General features: G+C 44.8%; 1 protein-coding gene across 2 annotated transcripts; it reads right to left on the bottom strand.

Annotated features, from left to right (window-relative positions):
- Positions 1-2,788: 2,788 nt before the first annotated feature.
- On the bottom strand, positions 2,789-24,566 carry STEAP4 (STEAP4 metalloreductase). 2 transcript variants are annotated; one of them, XM_081883533.1, is made up of 5 exons: positions 24,389-24,566; positions 9,155-9,629; positions 6,951-7,478; positions 5,206-5,370; positions 2,789-4,156 (listed from the first exon to the last, which is right to left on the bottom strand). In XM_081883533.1, the coding sequence occupies exons 2-5, from the start codon at positions 9,605-9,607 to the stop codon at positions 3,887-3,889; spliced, it is 1,416 nt and encodes a 471-aa protein (XP_081739659.1). In that variant the 5' UTR covers positions 9,608-9,629; positions 24,389-24,566; the 3' UTR covers positions 2,789-3,886. The 2 variants fall into 2 exon arrangements, with proteins under 2 accessions (XP_081739659.1, XP_081739658.1); XM_081883532.1 differs by having other exon boundaries at positions 9,155-9,632; positions 24,389-24,565.
- Positions 24,567-26,287: the final 1,721 nt, after the last annotated feature.

Below are 26,287 nucleotides of genomic sequence, written 5' to 3'. Positions count from 1 at the left end.
TAAACCTTTGCACAATCTTTGAGCAACAAGATACCACTGTATTATTTACGTACTAGCCACAATCCGAGTGTAATGTAAATATGCTTTTAGGGTCATTAATTATCCGTGAAATTTAAACACACACACACCCTTAACTTTGGGTGGCCAATTTTTATTAGACTTATTGCAATGTTTTCCAAGTAGCAGTTGTTATTGGTGACATCTTAAATCTACTGCTGCAAATGTTTTCTATTACAATGTCTTTCTTGTACTATATATCCAATGGCTGATTTTTTTGCAGTAGCGTGTTTGTCTTGTGGATATGGTAAAAACAAGCACTGTATTCACTATTGGAGGCTGAACCATATGGCATTTTGTAATTGTTTTACTGTTTGGAACTGTCTCAATCCTTCTCCTGCTGGAATTTTGACAAATGATAATGCAGAACCTTAATAACTACAGCTTTGAATGCAACTTAACTTCCATAAGCATCAAATTTCATGAAGCTAGCACACACTTTTTCCATAGTAACATTACTATGAGCATATTTAAGACAAAATGACTAATTTTTACCTTTACTCATGTATTATAACATTCAGTAAATATGACTCAGTTTAATATGATTATTGTGTCCTCTTGTGTGTGCTTAATTTTTTTTTTTTGAATAATTTGGTGATTTCAAATTATTACTGTGGCTCTTGAAGGGTGTTTTTCTTTTGTTTTTGGAGGGTGGCAGTGTGAGAAGTTGCATCTTTCTCCTGACAGCAAGAGATGTGTTCTTTATCCTTCAACTAGTTGTTAACATATTAGCACAGTACATAAATACCTGTTGAAACGTAAGTTGCACATTCAGCCATTTCATAATACCAAACAAATATGAAAAACTAATTGGTGCAATCTTCTTGGCATGACCTTTAACAGAGTGGCTTGTTGCAGCTGGTTGGTGGATTATTTTATATATAAAATTTACTCACATATAAATAAGTATATTTGACCTATTTTGTTTTTAAATAGGGACTCCAATTCTCTGAGCCTTGTCAGTAGTTCACCTCTAGAACAGTTGGGAGGTAAAGCTAGCTATAGAACAGGGAAAAAGAAATTTCCTGTAACCTCAAACTGGTGTCCTCCAGATGTTGTTTGCCACAGCATAGCCAATTGTAGTTCAAAACATCTGGAAGGCACAAGATTGGTGAAGGTTGCTCTAAGGAATGGAACTGTCAAGCTGATTTTTCTTTACCTTTTCTTCACCTTCACACAGAAATGTCTGTCTGCTAATGAGTGTGTTATCTCCCTCACCCCATAACCTTTGTAATGCTCTGCAAATTGTCTCTTCGGTAACAAATCTGAGTTTCTTGCAAAGCTTGCGTCATTACACAGGGCTGCTGAGAAGTGAAAAATGTGTGAACAAGATGGAAGGAAAAAGCCACCTGTCAGTTACCTGATGTTGCAGCCATGATCTTTTTTGCCTGCGCTTAAGCTTCAGAATCAATCCCTACAGGCAATTAAGTTCAAAACGTAGGAAAACTCTATTTTGCTGTTTGCTGAATTGCTTGAGCCATTTTGATGAGGGCATGACTGACCGGCACCCTGAATAGAAGCACTCCACATCAGGGAGGGCATGTGGCGATGTCACCCCTCCTCATGGCTGACACCCGGGGCAGGGCACACACCCCGTACCCGCCTTCCTCACCAGTGCTCCACATTGCAACATTTCGTTGTAGGACCCACTTGTGGAATGTAATACAATAATTCAGTTAAGATTCAACGCCCCACCCCCCGCGCTGCCCTTTGCAGTGGTGGCTGATATGGGGGTGCACCCCACCAAGACTGACAGGTCCATAACCTCCAATCATATTAAGCAGATTGGCATAGGGCGTCCTTGGATTTGTCTAGCGCCAACCAAACCCCAGCCAACGTAAAGCTTCACAACTCAGCCCATAGATGTCAATGCCTTCTGCAGCTCCTGACATTCAAGTGTACCAACAGTCTTGGAAGCATTACCTCCAGCCACTCAGAGCTCTTTACATTCATTTAAACCCATTGTGTTAGACATGTCTCTCTGCATGGCGGCTGAGAGTCATGTCACTTGAATAGCAAGAACAATATTCTCCAAGTCAATGTCCTCATCGTAGATCAAGAAACATCAGCTACAGGAGGATTGTAGTTTTGCTCTCTGTGGCAGACTGTCGCTCCAGTATTTGCCTTTTTAGTGAAAGAATCCTGAATTAGATTCTCCATTTTAACACGGGAAAGTGGCAGAGGGGCGCTGCAAGTTCGCTTTTGTAAAAAGAGAAGCAAATGCCAACATGTACTATATCTGGAGTTGACATCAGGGATGGGAGATCAGTAGGTCTCATCATTCCTGATCTTGGCTACACTAACGGGGGCTAATGGAAGCTGGAGTCCATACAGCAGCAGGTACCCCACCCCTGGTCTACAAGTATTTGCAAACAAGTACAGTGGTACCTCGGGTTAAGTACTTAGTTCGTTCTGGAGGTCCGTACTTAACCTGAAACTGTTCTTAACCTGAAGCACCACTTTAGTTAATGGGGCCTCCTGCTGCTGCCGCGCCACCGGAACACAATTTCTGTTCTCATCATGAAGCAAAGTGCTTAACCTGAAGCACTATTTCTGGGTTAGCAGAGTCTGTAACCTGAAGCGTATGTAACCCGAGGTGCCACTATACTCTTGCGGCCCACTTGGTATGAAATGTTGGGTCGCCCTGATCTGGAAAATCAGTTTCTTCTACGAGCACCTGGATCTGGTCCGCGACCACCCGTGACCACACTTGTAGGTGCAGCAAAGAGACTTTGTTCTTAAAACTTTCTTTATTATGATGATCAGGATATACAGAATATAAATGTTGGTGAGCAAAGTTTCTACATAGAGGTTTTTGAGTAGGATCTGTTTATGGTATGCTGACCACGGTTAGTGATTTTTGTGTGGAAAACAATGCATTTGTTTTACTGAATATTATTAAAAATGGGGGAAAAAATACAATACATAATATACAGCAGTAGGCAGTATCAGAGCCCAAGAAGCTTGAATAAAAACAGTTGCCTGTTATTGATTAAGCTTGTAAGTGTAGCTTAATCATAACCTTATTCATAGGTATATGCAGGGAAACACTATAATTAAATGATTTTGTTGGATCCTGAGTCCATCGTAGCAAAAATGAATTTAAAATTCCAATTCAAATCCAGTCCAAAACCACAAAGTCCATTGACCATGAATTTATAGTGGGGTGGGGGGTGGGAGGGATCCATTGTGTTTGACTATCAACACATTCTCCACAAAGTCATGAACACCTTCCATCACAATGAGAGGAAATTGCAGGTGTGTACACAGTATACATGGCCTAGGAAAGCATAGTCAATTTAGGAACCTTTAAAGTGCTGCTCAAATTTGAAAGAGAACATAAATCTGAAAAGGCACAGAGTAAGACCAAAAGCCATAGTTCAAATTTATTATTGCTTTGTCTATAGACCAGCCTTTCCCAACCTCCAAATGTTCTGAACTGATCAGTCATCAGGGATGATGGGAACTAGTGCAAAACATCTGAAGGGAATCTGGTTTGGGAGTGCTGCCATAAACTTATTCATCATCGGTGTAATTCATATTCTCAGATGTGGCCCACTGCATGTTGGGCTCCTCTTACACAGAGGAGATAGGGCAAAGACGGTAATGGTTTCCTTCAGTCTCAAATCCAGAAAAGGAAGGTGCACTCGTCCTCCAAACACCTTAGATGAATATTGACCAGTTGCTGCTGAGAGTTGCTGGCCTTACATTGCAGAGTAATAATGGAACACGTAATTTTTGAGCTTATTTTCGACGCGTATAAATTGCTTTCATTTCTCTTTTTTGCTATTGCAGATATGTGTGTTGAAACTGTACATTTGCTAAGAGCTTATACAGCTGACCTGCAGTGGCTGCTGTTTGTTTGGCTTATGCCTTTGGGTGTTCTTTCCCAGCCCTGTCGAATATCAGTTAACGGCCGATCGATACATGGAAATATGAGGAAAAACTTCATGGCCAACACAATGCAGGGGATAATGAGAGAGAGGATGTAAACGGAAGGAAGGCACCATGGGTAGGTGCCAGCATTCAGGAACCTCTTCCCACCGTAGACCAGTGTATGGGCAGTGCACAACACCAGCGTCAGGTAGCCCAGATAAGACTAGAAAACAAACAAAACATGATTGCAAAGCTACATGACAGCAAATTAGAAAGCATTCTATTCTGTTATCGACAGATGACCAAAACTCAATTCTCCTACTGATTCCAGCTGGCAATGTTCTTGGTCAAGATGGGATAAAGAAGCCCATTGTGTCTTTGGGCAAGTTTGCCCACATGGCTGAGCAGCAGTTCATAATGCATTAAGATAATGGCTTCACATGCTGTATTGTTGCCAGGTTTATGCTAACCAAATGTGTGCAAAGGAAGCTCTCAATCATAGAGGCAGGACATTTAACTAATCAGGCCTATGAGGCACAGTTCTCTTCTTTGGGTTAGATACATGAAATGAACTATAGGGAGGATTAGCGAAAGTATGTACAATCTATTTTTAGATTATCCACCAGCTTTTTGGTGGATTTCACTTTTAAAACTTTCTAAAAATTATAATTTCAAAACCTGTGATTACTGGTTTTCCCAGATGTGAAAAAGCAAACTCGACAATATGTCGTTCATAAGCAGACTAATGAGAAACCTTTGCAAGCAAACGGCCCTGACACAAACACATAAAAGTTCAAGGAGTAGGAACAAAACATCTCTTATCTGCAGCAGCCACAGATAAGTCCTTGCAGGAGTGATTAATTTCCCAAAAATGAGGGAACCTGGAGACTTCCTGAACGGGTGGTTTGGATTGTGTTAGGCGCCTTTCCTCCTCATTTCCAGACAAATATTAAGACTAGGATAGGGAACATGTGGCCCTCTGTACATAGGTTGGACTCCAACTTTCATCATCTAGGCAGCCTAACCAATATATTAGGAATGGAAATTGTAGTCCAGCAATGTCTGGAGAGCCACAGGTTCTCCATACCTGAATTAAGAAGAGCCAACGCTGGATTGGATTAACGGCCTATATATCCCAGAATCCTCTTTACCACAGTAGCCAACCAGATGCCCCTAGGATAATTGGGCTTTACTTCTGAAGAAATGTCCATAGGAACACAGTGAAAGTGAGGAAGAAGAAAAGTTAGCTTGCTGGCTTGCAAGCTCTCTTACCTGTACGAAGCGAAACTCTCTCCAGTTGACACTGTTGCTGACAGAGGGCAAGGATGTTATTCCCAGGAGGACAAACAGAAAGAACCCCAAGATACCCAAAGAAACATATGAGTCACTCATCCAGGCTCTTTCATTGGTCAATGGTTCTGTTTTGTTGTTCAACACCTAAGGTGATAAAAGTTTTGAAAAAACTTTTTAATATGCAGTAGGTTCAGACAGATTAAAATACAGCTATAAAATACATCTATAAATGGCTTTAAATTAATATTGTGAAATATGCAAGGTGCTCTTGACAGGTTTTGTAGGTGCGCGTCAAATTGACAAAAGTTGCACTCATCAGAAGTCAAGAAATTTCTGTCATCTTAGAATGGTACAGACTGGAGATAAAATGGAATTCCCTCTTTTCTAGATTTGCCAACATTTGTTTCTGTCAGCTGTGTAGGGAAGTTTGTTTCTGGCAGGTGACAGAAGTTTTACAAGGTTTCCCAGTGGGATGTGCTTGCTTGCTTGCTTGCTTGCTTGACCTGACAAGCACAGACCTTGTTCAAATGTCCGCCTCTGAAAGGTCCAGAACCTTACATGGTGGACAGTGTCATGAATGAAGCGCAGGCAAGAGGGGATCAATTCCATGCTGTGATACAGCATGTTTGGTGACTAGGCAAATTGGGCCCAAATTCAGCTCAGGGTATGTGAATGGAGTTTATATGGCTTCATTTTTAAGACTGAAGTGTTAGAACAGTCTCTAAGCTTCAGAACACTTATAGTGGTGTAAATCAGAAATCAAAAAAGTGCCAGAGGAGCAGAATCTTAGAATTTTTTCACACCCTTCCCCAACAGCTCTTCATCCTTGGTGTGGTAACAGTATTGTGAGTGGGGGTGACCATCTGCCTTCCAGAGGCAGCATGGGATAAAGACCCCGTGGATTTTGCTTTTACTGTTAAGATGGCTGGTGGTAGTTAGAGGTTCTAAATGGCAACTGGGGTTCTAACAATTGAGGTCCCCCCCCCCCGTAAGAATCAATGGCTGCTCTTACTGGAAGCCCTAGAACACCCCTCACTTTCTTTTACATTTGGATGTCTCCATGGGAGCCTAGGGAGGAGCAGGGAGGGCATGATGGATGGAGAGCAGCAGGCACAATATCCTAAGCCCTTGCGATGTTTCAGATCATAGCTGTCAACGTTTCCCTTTTTTAAAAAGGGAAATTCCCTTATTCCAAATAGGATTCCTCGCAAGAAAAGGGAAAAGTTGACAGCTATGTTTGATGGCTTCAAAGCCCTGCTTGCATCACATCCCCATAGGTAAAGGTAAAGGTAAAGGTACCCCTGCCTGTACGGGCCAGTCTTGACAGACTCTGGGGTTGTGCGCCCATCTCACTTAAGAGGCCAGGGGCCAGCGCTGTCCGAAGACACTTCCGGGTCACGTGGCCAGTGTGACATCGCTGCTCTGGCGAGCCAGAGCTGCACACGGAAATGCCGTTTACCTTCCCGCTGGTAAGCGGTCCCTATTTATCTACTTGCACCCGGAGGTGCTTTCGAACTGCTAGGTTGGCAGGTGCTGGGACCGAAAGACGGGAGCGCACCCCGCCGCGGGGATTCGAACCGCCGACCTTTCGATTGGCAAGTCCTAGGCGCTGAGGCTTTAACCCACAGCGCCACCCACGTCCCTCATCACATCCCCATACAAAGTTGCAAAGACCTCAGTGCTGGTGGTGGAATGGGAGAAGAAACAGCACAACATCAACTTACCTGTGCAATGACATAAGAGTTCCACCTCCATCGTACATAGCCCCGAATTGGGATCACGAGTGTGTACAAAACATGGAGGAAAGCGTAAGCCAAGGCTACCAAGCCAAGCTGTTTCCTGCAGAGCATCCATTTGTCTAGCCAATCTGGAAAGCGTCTGTACTTTGTACCTCTGTATAACTGGAGGACAGCAGCAAAGATCCCAGGCAAGTAAACCAGAGCGAGGAGGATGAGTGCCACAGCAGGGCAGACACGGTTTGGGATGCTGATGGCAATAAAAAAGGAACGGTCCACTTGTTGCTTAGAGTAAGTATAGACCACATCGCGGACCACGCAGTAGAAGAAGATGAATGCACTGAGGACAAGGGAGAGATAGATGGGGTATTTCCACATTGGGAAAAGTTGCAAAGGGTAATTCTCAATTTCCGTTGCTGCTAAGAGAGACCCTTTATCCAATGGAGTAAGACCAAGGCTTCGAACGATCTCCATCACCTTTTCCTTTGACTTGCTGTCATCTCCACAGACAAATACCTGGAGCAAAACAGCAGCAACAACAACACAATGAAGGGAGACCTTATTTATTGCCAGTGTTTGCTTTCGAACACTGCTCTGACTTCAGTAAGAAGCTGTGTTTAAATTGCCAGGTAGGTTTAATGCCCACAATTAGCTCGTGTTTTTAGGAGGCTATCAACTGGCCAGAATTTGGCTAAAACAGAAGAATCAGAAATGGGGGCAGGGAATGAGGAACCTGCGGTCTCCAGGTGGTGGAATATAAGTCCTATTATCCTTCACCATTGACCATGATGCCTCAGGCTGATGGGAGCCTAAGTCCAACAGCAGGTCCACAGGTTCCCCAACCCTGGTCTAGGCCAGTGTTTCCCAACCGGTGTTCCGCGGCACACCAGTGTGCCGTGAGACCTTGCCTGGTGTGCCGCGGGAGGGAGGCGGGAGAGGGAACTCCCCCCCCCGCGCGCAAGGCTTGCGGGCGGCAGCCTGCAGCGCGGAGCGCGGGGCGCCCTTTGGAAGACGCCCCGTGCTTCGCGCAGCTGTCCGCAAGCCTTGGGCGCCTGGGGGAACTCCCCCCCCCGCGCGCAAGGCTTGCGGGCGGCAGCCTGCAGCGCGGAGCGCGGGGCGCCCTTTGGAGGAGGCTGCGGAGGGTGGCACGGAGCTGCCTGCGCTCCAGGGCTTCTTGCAGCTCCGCGCCACCCCCCCGGATCCCGGCGCGAAGCCGCGCGGGGCTGCGGAGGGTGGTGCGGAGCTGCCTGTGCTCCAGGGCTTCTTGCAGCTCCGCGCCACCCCCCGGATCCCGGCGCGAAGCCGCGCGGGGCTCCGGAGGGTGGCGCGGAGCTACCTGGGCTCCAGGGCTTCCTGCAGCTCTGCACCACCCTCTGGATCCTGGCGCGAAGCCGCGCGGGGCTCCGGAGGGTGGTGCGAAGCTGCCTGCGCTCCAGGGCTTCTTGCAGCTCCGCGCCACCCCCCGGATCCCAGCGCGAAGCCGCACGGGGCTCTGGAGGGTAGCGCAGAGCTGCCTGCATCCCGAAGCCTGGTGCGCGCTGAAGAGCGCCCCCGGGCTTCACGCACCTCTCCGCAAGCCTGGGGAGACCAGTGTGGCTCCCTAGGCTTGCGGATATCAGGCTGTTCTGGGGGCTGGGGTCGGGGGAAGCTTGGGCTTCCCCCGCGCCTGCCCCGTGCCTGGGGAGGGGAAAATTTTTTTTTTCTTTATTCTCCCCCCAAAAAATTAGGTGCGTCTTATGGGGCGGTGCGTCCTATGGGGCGAAAAATATGGTAGTCAATATAGGCACAGAGTTAAATTTTTTAACATTTTCTAATGGTGGTGTGCCTCGAGATTTTTTTCATGAAACAAGTGTGCCTTTGCCCAAAAAAGGTTGGGAAACACTGGTCTAGGCTTGTGATTTTCCTTAAGGACCCTTTGCCTCCCTCCTCCCCACAAAGAAGAAAATTAAAAGCTGGACTTTTCTCACTTGATGCAAACTTTCTGCTTTCTTATCAGCTCTTTGGGACCACAATATAAAACTAAGACTGCCAGCCTTAGATGGTTAGATCTCCAGTCTAGAAACAGTTTTATATCATGCCATAAGCAGTTCACCTAGAGAGCTTTAGGATTTGCAAAATGAAGATCTAGAACTGGGCTTTCACCTTTAAGTCTCTTTAAATGTGAGCATCTTTTGCCTCAGAGATGTCATTACCTGTCTGCTTGCATCCAGAGCACCTGACTGCAGAGCCCAGGCTGACACGGTGTTAAATGCTTTCACGACCTTGCTGCCTGGCAGGAGCTGGGCAAGATATTCAGCATTGGATTCCGGGTACTGGTTTATTTTGAGGTTGTTGCTCACATCCACCAGCACTTTCCCACGGAGAACTTCCCTTAGGTTTTCCAGAAAGCTGTAATGTGTTCTGTGGATTGCTAAAATGATAACAGCAGATGTTTCTGCAGCTTCTGCATGAGAAAGGACTGTGGCTCCTTCAGGGATCAGAGAAGAAGTCTGAGCACCTCGGCTTCCAAACACTATAGCATAGCCACACTGCATCATTTTGTGTCCTAGAGATCTTGCAAAATCGCCTGTTCCAAAAATGCACACTGTCTCCTTCTTGTTAGGTACATCTGTAGTCAGTGGAATCATTGTAGTGTTCTTCTCCATAATGGACAGGCACGATGGTCACCTACTAATATACAAGAGTGTACATATTAAACCTTATATCTGCACTCGCTAGGGATAAAATAACTCAGTTTAGTTCTCAAATAGCTCAAGCTCAGTGATTTACAGATCCCTAAGGAGGGTTGTATAAGGTCACAGGCATATGTCCTGTTTCTTGCTGGAATCTGCAGTAATGTATGTGTTAGAAATGTGCCTGTTGGTATGAAAACTGTTGAGGTATGCTATTATTTTATATAATGCTCCTTTGACTTCTTTTGGCACAGCAGCACATCCTACAAGGTTAACTTACAAGAAACTGAATCTAGACCTTCCAGAGGATGCTGTTAGTGGGCAATTTCACTCCACTGTTTGAGCTCACTCTCCAGTGTGCAAGAACAAGCAAGAGACCAGCCATCTTAGAAAAAAAAACTTTCTGATCCTCTCAGTATCCTGAGAGATTCAAGTGTGTGTGTGTGTGGGTGGGATTATGCAGTTTCCTTTTGCAAGTATTCTCAGGATCCTGCACAAAACATAGGAAGTGCTTCTGTTATGTGACTTGTTGTTCTGAACTTAACCTCAGCTTAAAACCTCTTTGCAAAACTACATGTAGTTTTCATGCAGATATCTGTGTGGAACTGTGTGTTTACATGAATTTGTTGTTTTTAATCAAAGCTTTTTTTGCGGGGGAGGGTTTGGTCCCTAGAACCTTCCTTTTATATTCCATATTGGCCTGAATATAATCCTCATCCACAAATAAGCTGCACCTTTAAAATTCAAGACTTATTTGCAGGTGCAGGCCGCCTCCCAGCACTACCGCCCTGAATGGGGGGTGGGGGGCTGCGGCCAGCGCCAGTGCTCAGTTCTGAGCGCACTGTGCGCCTGCTTCCCAGCATTACCTCCCCAAGCCGGCACCGGCTGTCCCCTGCCCCCTGTTCAGGGCAGTAGTGCCGGGAGGCAGGCATGCAACACTCAGTTCTGAATATAAGCTGCACTTTAAGTTTTCACAGTCAGAATCTGGCAAAAAAAGTACAGCTTATATTTGGGCCTATAAGGTACACCTTCATTTCACTAAGTTTCTTTTTCCCCTAAAGTGGGAAATGCAAAACCACAAAGCAAATAGTTTTGTCAAAGAAATATATGCCTTTGTGACTTCAAAAGTTATTTGAAGAAATAAAGGGGTGCCATATTTCAGGAAAATTGTCTGTATCAGACCTTGGCCACCTCAAAAGTCAGGTAAACATGGGGGAGGGGGAATGCTGCACGCCACCCGTGATAATTTGACCAAATTTTTTCTTTCCCCTTTAACAATTTCTGAATGTTATTTTTTTCCTCCTTTATTGATGGGGAATAGTAGGGCAGGAAGGAAATGTGGGGTAATATTTTGGGCACAACGCTAATCATCACTACCCCACCCAGAAAGAAACTTCCAAGTTGTTTGGATGCTGTTCAGCTTTAGAAAGATGGGCTATGAAATGATGAATGGATCTTACTTCCTTAGTAATTCCTTGACTTGAGAGCAACACCCCACCCTACCCACACCAAAAAACAAAAACCCGGTTTCTGTACAACAGCCTGAGAGAATTCAAACAATCTATGCTACTTCCCTAGCTGGGGGACATTTCGGTGCAATAAATGCACAGATAAACTCCCAGGAAACTTTTAGCTTTAGGAATGCTGAGAGCCTATTTGGCCACTAGGTGGCAGCATGGATTTGCTTTGCAACTTTATGTCTTTCTGCTTTTATGTCAGCCTTATGGCTATATACCTGTGCTTGAAAAGGAAATACTAAAGAGATATATCGTACTTGTTTTTCTTGTGGGAAATAAATGCTATAGAAATTCTATAAATAAGTGAAACAGCATTTAGTACACACTATATATATTTTCCTAACTATGGCTTTACCTTCTCCCCGTTTCTCACCAAAATTGGAATAAAAAGGGGAAGAGTAGAGTTGCCAAGGGGGTATGTTTTAGAGCTGCCCTTGCTCATTAAACCTACATAAATGTGCACATGCCTGGGAAAAAATAGGTCTGGGGGAAAAATGCAGGATGCTTTTCAGAGTAGAACCACTGAAATTAATGAATATAGAATCACAGAATTGTACAGTTGGAAGGGACCCTAGTGGTCATCTACTCTAAACCCTTATAATGCAGGAATCCTGCCCCCAGCCATCCCTGGTTAACACACTGACCCACTGTACCACCCAAGGGCTAGGTTGGGTCTACTCTGACCAAAACTTTGTCATACTCAAGAGCAGATGCATTGAAACCACCTTTGAGGGGTCTCAAAAACTTTGAATGCACCCCACACCCCAAAAACCCCCACATCCTGAATAATTTTTATTTCCCTCTTGTGCTGAAGAGTTATGTAATCAAAACTGACCTTTTTGATAGCTTTTTTTGGTGTCATTGACTACTAGGAAAAACAGCAATGTATGTGCAGCCTCGTTTTACCTCCAAGGATCAAGCCCAAACAGCAGGGATGAGAAACCTGTGGCCCTTTGGATGTTGTTGGACCACAACATCTGGAGGGCCCACAGGTACCCCATCCTTGTAATGCAGTGGGGAACTGTAAAGTACAGTGGTACCTCAGGTTAAGTACTTAATTCGTTCCAGAAGTCCGTAATTAACCTGAAACTGTCCTTAACCTGAAGCACCACTTTAGCTAATGGGGCCTCCTGCTGCTGCCGCACCGCCAGAGCACAATTCCTGTTCTTATGCTGAAGCAAAGTTCTTAACCTGAAGCACTATTTCTGGCTTAGAGAAGTCTGTAACCTGAAGCGTATGTAACCCGAGGTACCACTGTAGTGGGGAACCACAGGCCTGAGGAACAAAATGTGGCCCTCCAGACCTCCCTGTCTGACCCTTGTGACTATCAGCAGGCCACACACACCTCATCACTCCTGCTTGGTGCTCTGCTTCCTATTTTTGCTGGTGTCCTTGAATCCTCATCATGCCTCTTGGTTGGAGGATAGAGAAGTAAATATTACTTTAAACGGAAACCTTCGCTTCTGGCTCCACCCACCACTGCCATGTGACACCCCCAGATAGGAATGAGGCCCTCAATCTGAAAAAGGTTGCCCACTTCTACTGAAAAGTCATGGGGGACCAGAGTCATAGCAAACACACTTGATATAGCATTGCTAATGTGCAATTTATTTATTTTTTACATTTCCCAGAAACACTTATATTTTGGTCCAATATTTTGTGGTGGGGCTGGGGGAGGGGGTAGAGAGAGGGGTTGGAATTCCCATGTTTTCCTCTTCTTATTCTTTCTTCATTCCTACTCTTTTGTTTTTCCAGTATTGCTACATCTAGGAAATGAATGTCCAACTTAAAATGGGGGGGGGAGAGATAAAATAAAAACGAGTATGTTGTGAATTATAAGAGCCTTCTGTTATGAGGTGCACATTGAGAAATACAAAATAAACCGGGGGGGGGGCGCAGGGAGAGATCCAAGGGCCAGGCTCGTAATGCAGTAAATTTATCAGTGTAATTTATTTTTTAAGGAAATGAGCCCCTTTCTCCGGCGCACATACTTTCAGCAAAAAGATTCTGCGCCGTGAGTTTTGACACAGCAGATAAAACGAATTGTTAGAGGTGATAAATCCTCTTGTGGAGAATGTGCCGCTGTTCTGCTCCTCACATCTCTGCCTTTTATCAGGAGAATACTAAAGCTGCCTGGAGGTTCCCGAGACATATGAAGCAGAGGTCTAAAAAGATGTGCTTAATGTTGTCTAAATCATAACAAACTACTGAAAGAGCTGCAAATCTCATCGCCTCAACCTGTTCCCATAAATACATAAGACCAGGCTTAAAAGTTGAGTCGTTTTCTTTGCATTTCCAGGGTTGTTGAACGGTTCAGGGTCTAAAAGTATCAGGCGTTAATCCAGTCCAGTCAACTGCGGAGTGAATTGGAAATGAGCCCATAAAGTCCAGGGAGTTTCAAAGGTAGAGCCAGGCTTACAAAGGACTGAGCAGGGTGTGTGTGTGTGTTTATGCATGGTGTTAAAATATACACTTGACTGCAACAATGCGGGTTTCTGACTTGTAGGGGATACAAAAAAATCGGTATCTCGAATAATGGTAGTTTTCAACAGTGTGGTTTTTATCCTTTGCACTGATGTAATTCTCAGTTGCTGATTTTACAATGACTCTGGTTTCACAATGTTTAGATTTCATCTTTTTATTGTATTTTACTTTAGATCTCATGATTTTTCCCCACAAAAACCTTTGTTCTTGGACAGTACAGAAATACTGGAAATAAGCTAAAACTGTTAATAACGGCTTGTGGCCAGTTATAGCTTCCAGCAGAGTAGCTGTTGTTTGTTGCAGTAAAACATTTTGTGGCACCTTAGAGGTTAGCAGATTTGTTTTGGCCTAAGCTTTTGTTGACTTCTAGGTTCTATACCATGTGACCAATGATCCTCCATGCCGCCCCTCCCCACCCCATGATCAGGGATGGGTGATTCCCCCCCCCCAATGTTGATGTCTATCAGTTTCTCATTTTTCCAGTTTTCAGATCACCACATTTCAGTATCATTCTGTATTCTTTTTTCCCCTTGGGAAAACACACCAGCATTTTAGTACTCATTTCTCCCCCCAATATACACATCTTTATATTCAATTTTGCCCAATGCACACATTTTGGTATTCAGTGTCCCCTTCAAATATAAGGCATTTTTCCTTCAAATATAAAGCGTGGTGTGGTGGTTAAGAGCGGTGGACTCGTAATCTGGGGAACCGGGTTCACTTCCCCGCTCCTCCACATGTAGCTGCTAGGTGGCCTTGGGCTAGTCACACTTCTCTGAAGTCTCTCAGCCCCACTCACCTCACAGAGTGTTTGTTGTGGGGGAGGAAGGGAAAGGAGATTGTTAGCCACTTTGAGGCTCCTTAAGGGGAGTGAAAGGTGGGGTATCAAGTCCAAACTCCTCCTCCTCCTCTTCCTAATTTGTTGCTTTTTGTGTACATTTCACCTCTAATAAAAGCATCTTTGTACACTTTATTTTCTGCTGGAGAACTGCCCAACAGAATTAGAAATGGAAATTTGAAAAGACAGCTGTGTTTTTGGTTTGCGTATGGTTTCAGGAAATAGGAATTAGGCAGGTTTGCTTTAAAATCTGAGCCGAAATGAACTTCTTCACCCACCCCTAGCCTTTAGCTAAGATTCTGCTTGTGATCATCTGGTAATTGTTGACTACATCTCTCACTGCAAGCCCATAGCATTCAGCATAATCATGGGCTTTGTGCTTCTAACAGCAGAGGCGTTAGTTACATGAGGACCTTGGCCATAGCAGGATGTCATAACCATTATGCCAAGCAGCTAAAACAACACCTCTGGCTCTGGTTTGACACCGGGAAGTTCCTTGATGTTGCAATTGGGTCTTACTGCCAGCTCCTGCTGGTAAAGTGCCTGGAAAAACACAGTGTGTGACCTCTTAGCACTTACCCATGTAAGGTACTACAAAAGAGCTCATAACATAAAGAGAAACTCATACAGGAGATTAAAGGAAAGGACAATAGCAAAACATGCTTATGCAAATTTGTATCCTCTGTTGCATGGATGTGTGTAGGTAAAGGTAAAGAACCCCTGGATGGTTAACTCCAGTCAAAGGCGCTTTTCAGGCCGAGGAAGCCGGAGTTTGTCCGCAGACAGCTTTTCCAGGTTATATGACCAGCAGGACTAAACAGCTACTGGTGCATGGAGGACTGTGATGAGTGCCAGAGTGCATGGAAACACTGTTTACCTTTCTACTGCAGCAGTTCCTTTTTATCTACTTACACTGGTGTGCTTTCAAATGGCTAGGTTGGCAGAAGCTGGGACAGAGCAACGGGAGCTCAGCTTCTGATCGGCAAGCCCAAGAGGCTCAGTGGTTTAGACCACGTCGCCTTGGGTGTGTGTAAGAAAAACATGTCAGTAGCTACACAGAGATAATAAGATGCCTGACAGACATAATGACATCAGGTAAAGCTCTTCCCATAATTGCATTTCCATACTAGAAGAGACCTAAACTGCTGAATATCTGCCTGCTACACAGCTGTTAAAGGCACAAGCACTCTATTCTCCTCCAGCACCAACCCTAAACTATGCAAAGACCCCAGGGGCTAACCAGGATGCTGCTGGCAGTAGGGAAGGAGATTTTCACTCCCAAGGTGTGTTTTCATATGCAGTGCTTTGCTCTTCCTAAGAAAAATGTACTGCACTCATGGGCTTATAAGGCAGAACTGACAGCCCGTCATATTGATGGGTGCCTTTGCCTCTGTTGATTTTATAACAAGGTTACTCTCGAAAACAAAATGAGCAGGTAGTGATGCATGTCTCTTCACACCAAGTTATTGTTAGTACTTCTAAAGGTCAGTTGCAGGCCATTTCTTTAACATGTTGCAGGATACTACAAATCAAGCTACAGCAGGGATGGAGAACCTGTGTCCATGCAGATGTTGCTGATGAACTACAGTTCTCAGCACCTGTGGAGAACTGCGGGTTCTTCACTCTCCCCCCAAATACAGGGTTGGCTAGGACATCAAAACTTTATTTTAGTGTCTCTACTATTTATCTTCGTGTGTGTGTGTGTGTGTGTGTGGCACACAACAAACCCTATTTTCCACCTCTCCATTCCTCACTGGGGCAGCAGGTGTTTGCTCACCATAAAGCAAGCCCTGTTGCCTCCCATGCTTTTGTCATGTCTGGAAGTGTATGTCGGCCTTTTCCACAGCAAGTGCACATGCAGCTCCTCAGGGCTTTGAGTGCCGCATAATGTAGCCCCTTGTGCTTTCAGATCAAAAGACATTCTTCCGCCACAATCTGAAAACACACAGACGGGAAAGAAATAATGACAGCTGACTCAAGAACTTGGATCTGTAACTGGAGCCTAGATGGATAACAAACAAAGAGCCGTCCTTTCAAAGGGAACAGTCTGCACCTGAATAACAAGAATTGCTAGAAGAAGCAGGGCAAGTGAGGAATAGTTGGTCTCTGAGTGAATCACTGGAGGGAAACCGCAGGAAAGTGGATTAGCTGGGTGGAGCTGGAGCAGGCTGGGTCCTGCACATATGGATCAGAGATGGAGAGCCTGGGCCCTCCAGAGTTTGACTCCCAATTGCCATCAACCCCAGCCAACAGCGCTTGGAGGGGCCACCAGTTCCCCACCCCAATATAGATGTTTGGAAATGGTGGAGTTATGTCGTTAAAATGAGTGATGAGTGGAGTGGCCTTGCTCTCATGTCACTTTATAAACTATGGTTAAACTTAAGTATGGTTTAAAGGTGAACATGTAAAGGTAAAGGGACCCCTGACCATTAGGTCCATTTGTGACCGACTCTGGGGTTGCGGCACTCATCTTGCTTTATTGGCCAAGGTACAGCTTCCGGGTCATGTGGCCAGCATGACTAAGCCGCTTCTGGCAAACCAGAGCAGTGCACGGAAACACAGTTTACCTTCCTGCCGGAGCAGTACCTATTTATCTACTTGCACTTTGAGGTGCTTTTGAACTGCTCGGTGGGCAGGAGCAGGGACTGAGCAACGGGAGCTCACCCCGTCGCGGGGATTCGAACCACCGCCCTTCTGATCGGCAAGTCCTAGGCTCTGTGGTTTAACCCACATCACCATCTGCGTCCCAAAGGTGAACATGTAGCATGGTGTTAAAACTGCAGCCACTTTGATTCTCCTCTGTTCCTGCTGCTGGCCATCAACTAAGCTATTGATGGACTTAGCATTATACCTGAACCTGAGCTTGAGCTTTGTTTCCCCCAAACAAACCTTGTGGTTACAGTTTGTGGTTTGTTTGGACAGAGACAATGATTTAATTTGAAGAAGCGTGTTGAGGCTCCTGCATTGCAGGAGGTTGAACTAGATCAGTGTTTCCCAATTTTGGGTCTCCAGCTGTTTTCGGACTACAATTCCCATCATCCCTGACCACTGGTCTTGCTAGCTAGGTAGCTAGCTAGGGATGATGGGAGTTGTTGTCCAAAAACAGCTTAAGACCCAACGTTGGGGAACACTGAACTAGATTATCCTCAGGGTCCCTTCCAAGTCTGCAGTTCTTTGATTCTATGAGAAGGAAGAGCAAAGCAAAGCCCGATGAACCTGTAAACCACAGCTAAGCTCAATTATGGATTACAGTGATGTGTGAGTCAGGTCACTGTTTATGTGAGCTGCTTTGGAAGGCCATTGTCCTGAAAAGCATCATGCAGATATTAGGACTTATAATAAATAATAGTAAATATGGACTTCAGCCTTACATTTTTCAGCGTATTTACAGATGGAGATCTAGTTCAGAGATGATCAGATCTTGTTGGACTCCAACCTCCAGCAGATAAGGGATGATGGGAGTTGGAGTCTTAAAACATATGGAGGGAAGGTTTCCTAGCTCAGGGACGTTTAGTAGGTGATCTTGTCATGGAGGGATGATGAAAGCTGCTGCATTCGTTGAAATTCCATCTTCAACATAGCAGTTACAGGTATGGCCAGCCCACAATATTTTGCACCTGTTGACTCTGCTCCTCTGGTAAAGTCTCAGTCCTCTTTAGGCAACAAGATGTTTGGGTGCTCAAAAGGGACCATGTTACTAAAAGCAGAAACCTCTCGCAAGTATCCATACTTTCCTTTTTAATTATGGGCTTGGCTGGAAAGCAATTAAAAGGCATCCGGTTCACCCTCCTACACTGAGGCAACAAACAGCATGCTGAAACCATTCTTCTTAATTTGTTTTAACCAATTCTCTTCTTTTAAAAAAACACAAAACACCTCTGGGGAAGATGCCTCTACATCCATCAAACACATAAAAAGAGCCCTGCTGAATCAGGCCAAAGGCCCATTAATCCAGCACCATGTCCTTACAGTGTCCAAGCACAGGCCGCAGGAAGCCTGGAGGTATGACCAGAGTGCACCCACCCACGTCTGACTTCCAGCAACCAGCGTGAAGAGGCGCACTGCCTCTGACACTGGAGGGGAGACCATGGCCATAGCGGTTAGTAGGTATAGATTAGCAGCTGCGTGCACCCTAATTTTGTCTAATCTTAGGTTGGTGGCTGTCAGGGAATTGCCATCAGAGCAAGAAACGGAGGCAGGGCTCCCGAGCGATGCCAGAGAGGGGACGAGCAGGGGGGAAGGATTTCAACATAACACCCATAGAGCAGAGAGGGAGATGGAGGAATTGGTGACAGGGCTCCAAGACCCTTCCCCCGAATCTAGTGGAGAGAGGGCTGGGACGCCCCTGCCTTCCCCTTACTTGCGCAGACGCGTTCCGCGCAGAGAACATAGGCGGAGACTCGGGGTCAAACAGCTTCTATGCTGGAAGAGATTCAAGAGACGCCCACTCTCGGATTCTGCAAGTGACTAACAGGTCACGGAGGGCGAGCTCCGACCCTAAGCATGGTTGGGCAAGCAAAATAACTGAACTGAAGTAAGGTTACACACAAGTAACCCCTCACATCCATTACAGTGGCTATCACTACATATTGTGGGAGCAGATTCCTACTTTAACTATGCCCTGGTGTGAAGGACTACTTTCTTTTGTCCATCCGTGATCCACCAACATTCCACTTCATTGGATGTTCTAGCTTAGTAGTATGAGAAGGGCTTTTTCCATTCTGTGCGTAATTTTACGCATCCCTTATCATGTCTCTTCTTATTGGTCTTTTCTCTAAGCCTTTTACCATATTTTTCACACTATAAAACACACTTTTTCCCTCCTAAAAAGTAAGGGGAAATGTGTGTGCGTCTTATGGAGCGAATGCAGGCTGTGCAGCTATCCTTGAAGCCAGAACAGCAAGAGGGATTGCTGCGCAGCAATTTGCTGTTCTGGCTTCAGCGAAAGCAACACAAAGCCTCTTCAACAACATTTGATTCAGAATATTTTTTTTCTTGTCTTCCTCCTCTAAAAACTAGGTGCGTCTTATAGAGCGAAAAATACGGTAGTTCTCTGTGTTGTAACCTTATCTCAAAGGAGAGTAGCTCTGCCCCCTCAATCATTTTTCTTTCCTTTTTTCTAAAACATTTCCAGCTCTGTAGTTTCCTTTTGGGGGCAAGTCAATCAGAACCATATATGGTATTTCAAGGGCAGTCGCACTGCAAATTTGTACAGTGGCATGTTACTGGCAGATTTGTTTTCAATCCCTCTCCTAATGATCCCTAGCAGAGGGTTGCCATATTTCAAAAAGTGATTTATTTATTTTTGCAGAATCTAAAAACAACAATAAAAACTTCATTTTCCCAGACATTTCAGTGATTTCCACCCAGACAGTTTCCGAACGCCAAATCCCAGTTATGTCCAGGAAATTCCAGACGTATGGCAACCCTACCCTAGAACAACATTTGCCTTTTTCACAGCTGCTATGCACTGGGTTGAAATTTTCACTGAGCTATCCATTACAACCCCAAGGTCTTGTCTGGTCAATCACCACCAGTTCAGATCCCATCAGTGTCTGTGTGTCAGGCATGGAGTATCTTCTCCTCCCCCGGTAGCCTCAGATAGTGAGAAGAACAAACAGTTCGTATTTTATGGCTTTTTATTCAGTCATCTGGTTGCAAGACAAAAGACCCATGTCTCTATGCCTAGGAGATGTTGGCTACTCTGAGCCCCCCTCTTCCATCTCCCACAACATCCTGGGAACCCACGGGAAGTCATACTCTGCATCCTTTTGGGTAGGTTTGCGGATTTGGCAGAAGGAGATAGGATCTGCCCATGCAATGCCCACTTGGTCGAAACTCTAGCTCACATGGCCCTTAAATGTAAAATGTATGATGATCTCCGTCAACAATTTCTAGACCATCTATGTATTCCAACATGGAAACCAGAGACGGAGGTTATGTGCTTCTTATTACAGGGGAGAGACCAGGAGCTCACCAAGACAGTAGCTAAGTTCCTCTATTTGATTTTTTGCCACCGAAATATGCTACAGGATCCTGCCCTTGCTGGAAGCCCCCAGAGATGAGGCGGATTGCTCGCCTCTTCTGCCCTTTGGCGGGTGACTGTTCCGTTGGGGTGGTGACGATATCGCACTGGCCTATCTATTCTGAATGTATTCTGAATGTTCTTATGTGATGCCAATAAAGGTGACTTTGCATCCTTTGTTGTTAAATGTGTACGGACTTATGAGCCCTTGGTGAAAGAGGGTCTTCCAGGCTCTCCAGGGAGGTCTCTTCTGGCTGCTCTCTAACTCCCCCCCTCTTCCTCTACTATCTTGACGCTAGGCATTTCTTCACACAGCCGTGAAGCAGCCCTGTCTCCTCCTCCTTCTGAAACTGTAGGGAAGGGGGGCTTCCCCTCCTCTTCTGAGAGGAGCAGATCAGACCGAGCGCTCATTTCCCATTCCTCCTGTTCAGTCCAGTCCAGTGAACTTTTTGTATGGGGCGGGGAGGTTGCTCCGGTGTGCATTCCTGTACTCTTCACATCTAACTGCATTTGCCATTTCACTGCACATTCACCCCGTTTGTAGAGGTTCATCTGGAGTTCCCTGAAGCCCCTTTTTGTTTTAGCCATCCTGAACAATTGGTTACCAGCAGCAATTGAGTACTAGCAGTTGGGTACCAGCTGCCTGACTACTCGCCCCTACCTCTAAATCTTATATGAACAAGTTAAAACAAGTTCAGGTCCGAAGTGCCAACTTGAATAAAATATGGGGGGGGGGGAGTAAGCCCCGCCTGCACAATCGATCACATGATGCGGCACACACACACACACAATTTGAATAGCAATGCCCATCAACTTGGGGGGGCTGCCCCCTCAAATATTTTATTTGGGGGGTGTCAAAGGGACCTGGGCCGCTAGGAGTTGGCTCCTATGACTCACGTCATTCCTCATTATTTTGACAGTTTTGTCAGTGCTCTTCCTTACAAACAACAAAACAATTCCTATGCTGCTGCAGTTTAAATGAGTAACCCAATGTTTCCTTTCTGAGTGGTATAATATGCACTGTGCATATGTGTGGGCATAAAAAGCAGGACATGGGTGTGGATATAGGTCATTAATAAATAGGGCGCAACACTCATAGCAAGCCTCATCTACAAACTAAACCTCCCTGTCCAGCTTTGCAAATGTTTTGATAAAGGAACCAGTATGTTGAAAATCCACCTGTGCACCACAGAGTACATTTGCAAGAACCTCGCTGGTCTGGTGCTCTTTCGATTCATTAGTTACTTTCTTTAGTGCATTGGGTGATGCGGACTATGGCTTGAGATTGCATGCAAATATTTTAGTATGCAGTTGGAGCACTTCCTTTGCTATTACTGTTTCAAATGACTCTAAATCACCCCTACCAACCGTTCTAGGAGCTTGGAAAGGTCATATCTCGTCTTTCTCCTTCTTAAGAATAATGTCATGGTTCCTACTTCAATGTATCATTTAATTTTCTTTTTTACAACTATCTGAAAAGTGAGTGACTTTTTAAAAAAATAATAATAAAAGTGCAGATTTACAGGGATGAGATGAAATACTGTCAATAGTATTGTCTGGATTAATGATGTGCTACAACTGCAAAGGAAGGATTAAAACTTGAGCTATTGATATTACTAAGATGCTCGCAGATTCAGTTACAGGATCATTTATATTTACATTTTTCAAAGAACAGCTGTTTCACATATAACTTAGTAAACGAGCTTTTGCATTTTCTTCCCTTCCCATCCCAAATTTCCCCCACTTTAAGTGGACTTTAATGTGATCAAGGAAGTCAGTCAGAAGACAGTGGTATTTGGTTACTGCTGATGCGCTGACTAGATGGACTGCCCTCCACAATCCTTATTCATGGGCTGGACATAATAAAATCATAGAATTGTAGACTTGGAAGGGATCCTGAGGATCATCTAGTCCAACCCCCCTGCAGTGCAGGAATATGTAGCTGTCCCATACGGGGACAGAACCTGCAACTCTGGAGTTATCAGCACTGTACTGTAACCAACCAAGCTATGAATAAAGTAGGTTAGATCTAGACCCGTGGTTCCCAACGTAGGGCACACACCCTACAGGGAAGCAATTTGATTTTTAAGGGGGGCAATTCAAGAATGAGTTATTAACAGTTAATGGACTTTTAGGCTTCCTCCACATGAATTGGACTTCACTTTTCGAATAATAAGAATTATATGTCACAGGGGGCGGTCATCAGGATTTTAGAGATGCTTAGGTGGGGCATGGCCAAAGAAAGGTTGGGAACCACTGATCTAGACCAAGCTAACTGAACTTAGGCCCTATTGAAATCTGTGGGGCAACTTGGCCAATCTTTAGCCTCAGCCCCATTAATTTTATTGGGAACTTAGTGCACTCAGCTCGGATCCAGCACAATCATGGCACACTAGCCATAACGCTTAATAAGAAATGTAATGCAACATAGCGACGACAATTTGGCAAATAACATTTAAAGCCTACCTTCTGAGGGTACAAATAAAGATAACAGAAAACAGATTATTTTCTCTTGCATCTCACATATGTAATGGTAAATAAGATTTTATTGTACTAGCAAAGGCCATGACAAAACCATACAAACACTATCAAAAGGAAATATATACATGTGTAAAAACAAAGCCATCAGAACCACATAATCGCAAGTGAGACTGAAAACAGGGCAGCTCCATGACTACCATATGTAATGGTTTTAGGTAATCATGAAGTGGCAGGTGCTTTTTAAGGTGTTTAATGTTTTACTGTTGTACACTACTCTGCTATTTTATGGTATGTCAGTATATAACTAAGGAAATCAGATCTTGCACTAAGCACATCAAAAATACACACAGAGTATATTTCAAACCTGGTACCCAATACCCAATGCTGGAAGAGGTGACTCCATCACAGTGGATTTGTTGTTGTTGTTGTTGTTCTTGTTGGATGGCAAAGCAGACTAAATTTTCCAGTGCCTTGGGGGCAGATGCGCATAGTACCATCCCAAAACTGGAGAAGCCATTTCTGGAGGTGTGATGGGGATCAGAGATGTGTGATGAGAAAGGGAATGCTAACACCTTTCCTGCTGCTCTGCCACTTTGCCAATCCTGGGAGTGCCTTTTCCTCTTTCAAAACGGGGGGGGGGGGGAAACAAAGCCATCTTTCGAAACCTGCACTTCTCTGAACTTTGCAATGTAGTTCTTTGGATAAGTAATATATATAGTAAAGGTGCATATGCTAGTATAAAGTGTGCACAGCAATGCATGTATTGGTGAAAATAACATACAAATGTGCTATATTAGGGTAAATTGGTTTACCAAAATGTGCATATTGGGCTAAATCAAACACAAAAAATGTGTCTGAGAAAATTGCACTAAAGTGCTGCTGAATTTTCATGAGAACCTTAAAAAAAAAAAAATCACAAACTGATGTGGAAATGTGTAGAAGTGAATTTAAGACTGGAAAAACGAGGAACAGAGAGAAACCAAAACTGACATATTAAAAAAGTTCTGCATTCCACTTCATGGGATGACGTGGACTCTTAAGTCCCAGAAAGCTTTTCCCATTTGTTCATTTTTAAAAAGTTGCCACAGGATCCTTTGCTGCCTATGTATGTCTAGTCTGGCCTTGAATGACACTTTTGGACCAGCTATTCACATTTTGCAGTGTCACCAAAGAGACGCAAGCCCTTTTCCTTTGCATTTCCAACAGCAGGAGGAAAGTAGAAACAAGTTTGGATTAGCCACCGCATAGCATCTGTGCCCAGCAAAGACTAACTTGAAATGGGTGCCTGTTTCTAAAATATCGCATTCAATAAAGAAGGTGCAAACTGAGACATTCTGCAAACACTTTGGTGGGTCTCCCAAGGGGAACAGTGAGATTTGTCAAAGTTCTCAATTTAAATTGCCACTTACCTTCCACACTCTGCTGCCTGTGGTATTTCCTCCCCTCCTTGTCACTTACTGAGCGCAGCTGCAGCTGCAGGCAGCATCTGGCTGGAGGAACTACAGATGCTTCCCTTTGCTTGGAAGAGAATGAGGAAGTACTTTGTTACTCCTGGACATTTATCAGCTGGAGAGGAGAGGCAGAGAAGGGAGGGGGAAGAGAGGGAGGTTGGAGATTTTGCAAGTCTGGGCCTGGAGGGTGGAGAAGGGAACAGAATTTCCCGGCGAGCGCCTTGGGGGAAATTCCCTGCCTTGGTATCTTTTCATTGGATGAGGTTCAGCCACGGCTGCTTACTCTGCCTGTTGGCAAGTGCTGAACTTCTGGCTCCTTGCCAGCTCCTTCTTCAAACTGCCTTTTCTTCTGAGTTTATACAGTTGGAAGTAACTCAGCTGCTTCAAAGGCAGAAGGAAGCTGTAGCTACTGCAGGAGCCATGTCTATCTCGTATGCAGATCATGAGTGGTAATTTTATTCATCAGTTTATTCCCTTGTTAGTGGCATTTTTGCACGACACGTCACACCACAAAGTTTGCTGGGAGGTTTGCAATATAAATAATCATAAGCCTCAGCTCGCTGCATTTAAGGACATAAGAGCCTGGCCAATGATCCCCCTAGCCCAGTATTCTTGCAATGGCCAACTGGGTGACATTCTAAAGCCCAAAAGCAAGACCTGAGTCCAGCAGCACTCCCCCCACTTGTGGTTCCTAGCAATAGGCCTTCAGGGGCATACTGCCTCCAATAGAGGAGGTAGAACATAGCCATTGTGGCTTGTTGCCAATGCACCATGGCTAGTAGCCCTTATGTAGTGGGCTTTATCATGCCACCTAGTGGGCTGGAGGACTGGGAGCTGTGATGTTCCCTAGTTGGTTGTAGGATGGCCCGGTTGTCAATCAATGGTCTGCTAAGGCTTCGCTTCAAGTTTGTGGGGGACTGTAGCAAGCTACAACACACTCAGGTTGCTGGCAGGGCCCACAGGAGTGCCTCACACCATGGTTGGCCGAGAGCTTAGCAACTCCTTCCCAATTGTCCAGCAAACAGGCTGGGGAGAGGAATCGGCCAGCAGGCAGTGGTTAGATTCTTGCCTGGTGCCACACCAAACTCTGAAATCAATATACTTGTGACCATGTTTTGCCTCCATCTCTTGGTGTCCCATCCCTCCTGGGTATTTTGCCTACATGAGCTTGATGCACAGTGTAAATAGAAAAGGATACATAGCTTCAAAACTAAACTAAGCTAAATTCAAAATACTTCCTGGGAGTGGGTGGTAGGTGAAGTGGGGGGGGGGGGGTTTCACCTATTTATTATCTAGCTAATCCCATTATAAAGTAGACCCTTCCTCCAAGGAGCTCATGGTGGGGTGTGTAGTTCTTTGCCATGTTATTATCTCTTTGCCATGTTATTTTCACAATAACCCTTCAAGTTACCTAGAGAAAGATTATGAGTGTGTTTGACTGTTCCAGCTCCCTTCAATAAGCTTTGTAGATGAACCTGAGTCTTCCCTAAGTGAGTGCACTTTTGTACTAGGTATTCATGTGGTAAGCATGAATGTACGTACACACACACACACACACACACACACACACACACACACACACACACAAATGGTCTGTAGTGCTATATAGTTATTATGGGGCATAAAAATAAATTACGCTTAAAATAGGTCACTTATTGCAGTAGAATCTTTGATGTAGCCAAGAGCAATCTTGAAATATTGCTGAGAATCTTGACCCCAAGCCACTCACCCCTTTGCAAATCTGAAATAGCCTCCCTGTTACAACAGCCACAGGTATGGGTGAAGAGCAATTCAATTTTCTAGATGTTCTGAGCACATCTGCTGCATTCTGATGCTGTTTTCCCCTCCCCTTCTAGA

Source organism: Podarcis melisellensis (genome assembly GCF_964234715.1).
Source record: "Podarcis melisellensis genome assembly, chromosome: 12".
In the NCBI taxonomy this organism is placed as follows: Eukaryota; Metazoa; Chordata; class Lepidosauria; order Squamata; family Lacertidae; genus Podarcis; species Podarcis melisellensis.
Note: the sequence above shows the minus strand (reverse complement) of the source record. Positions and strands in the feature narration are given on the sequence as shown.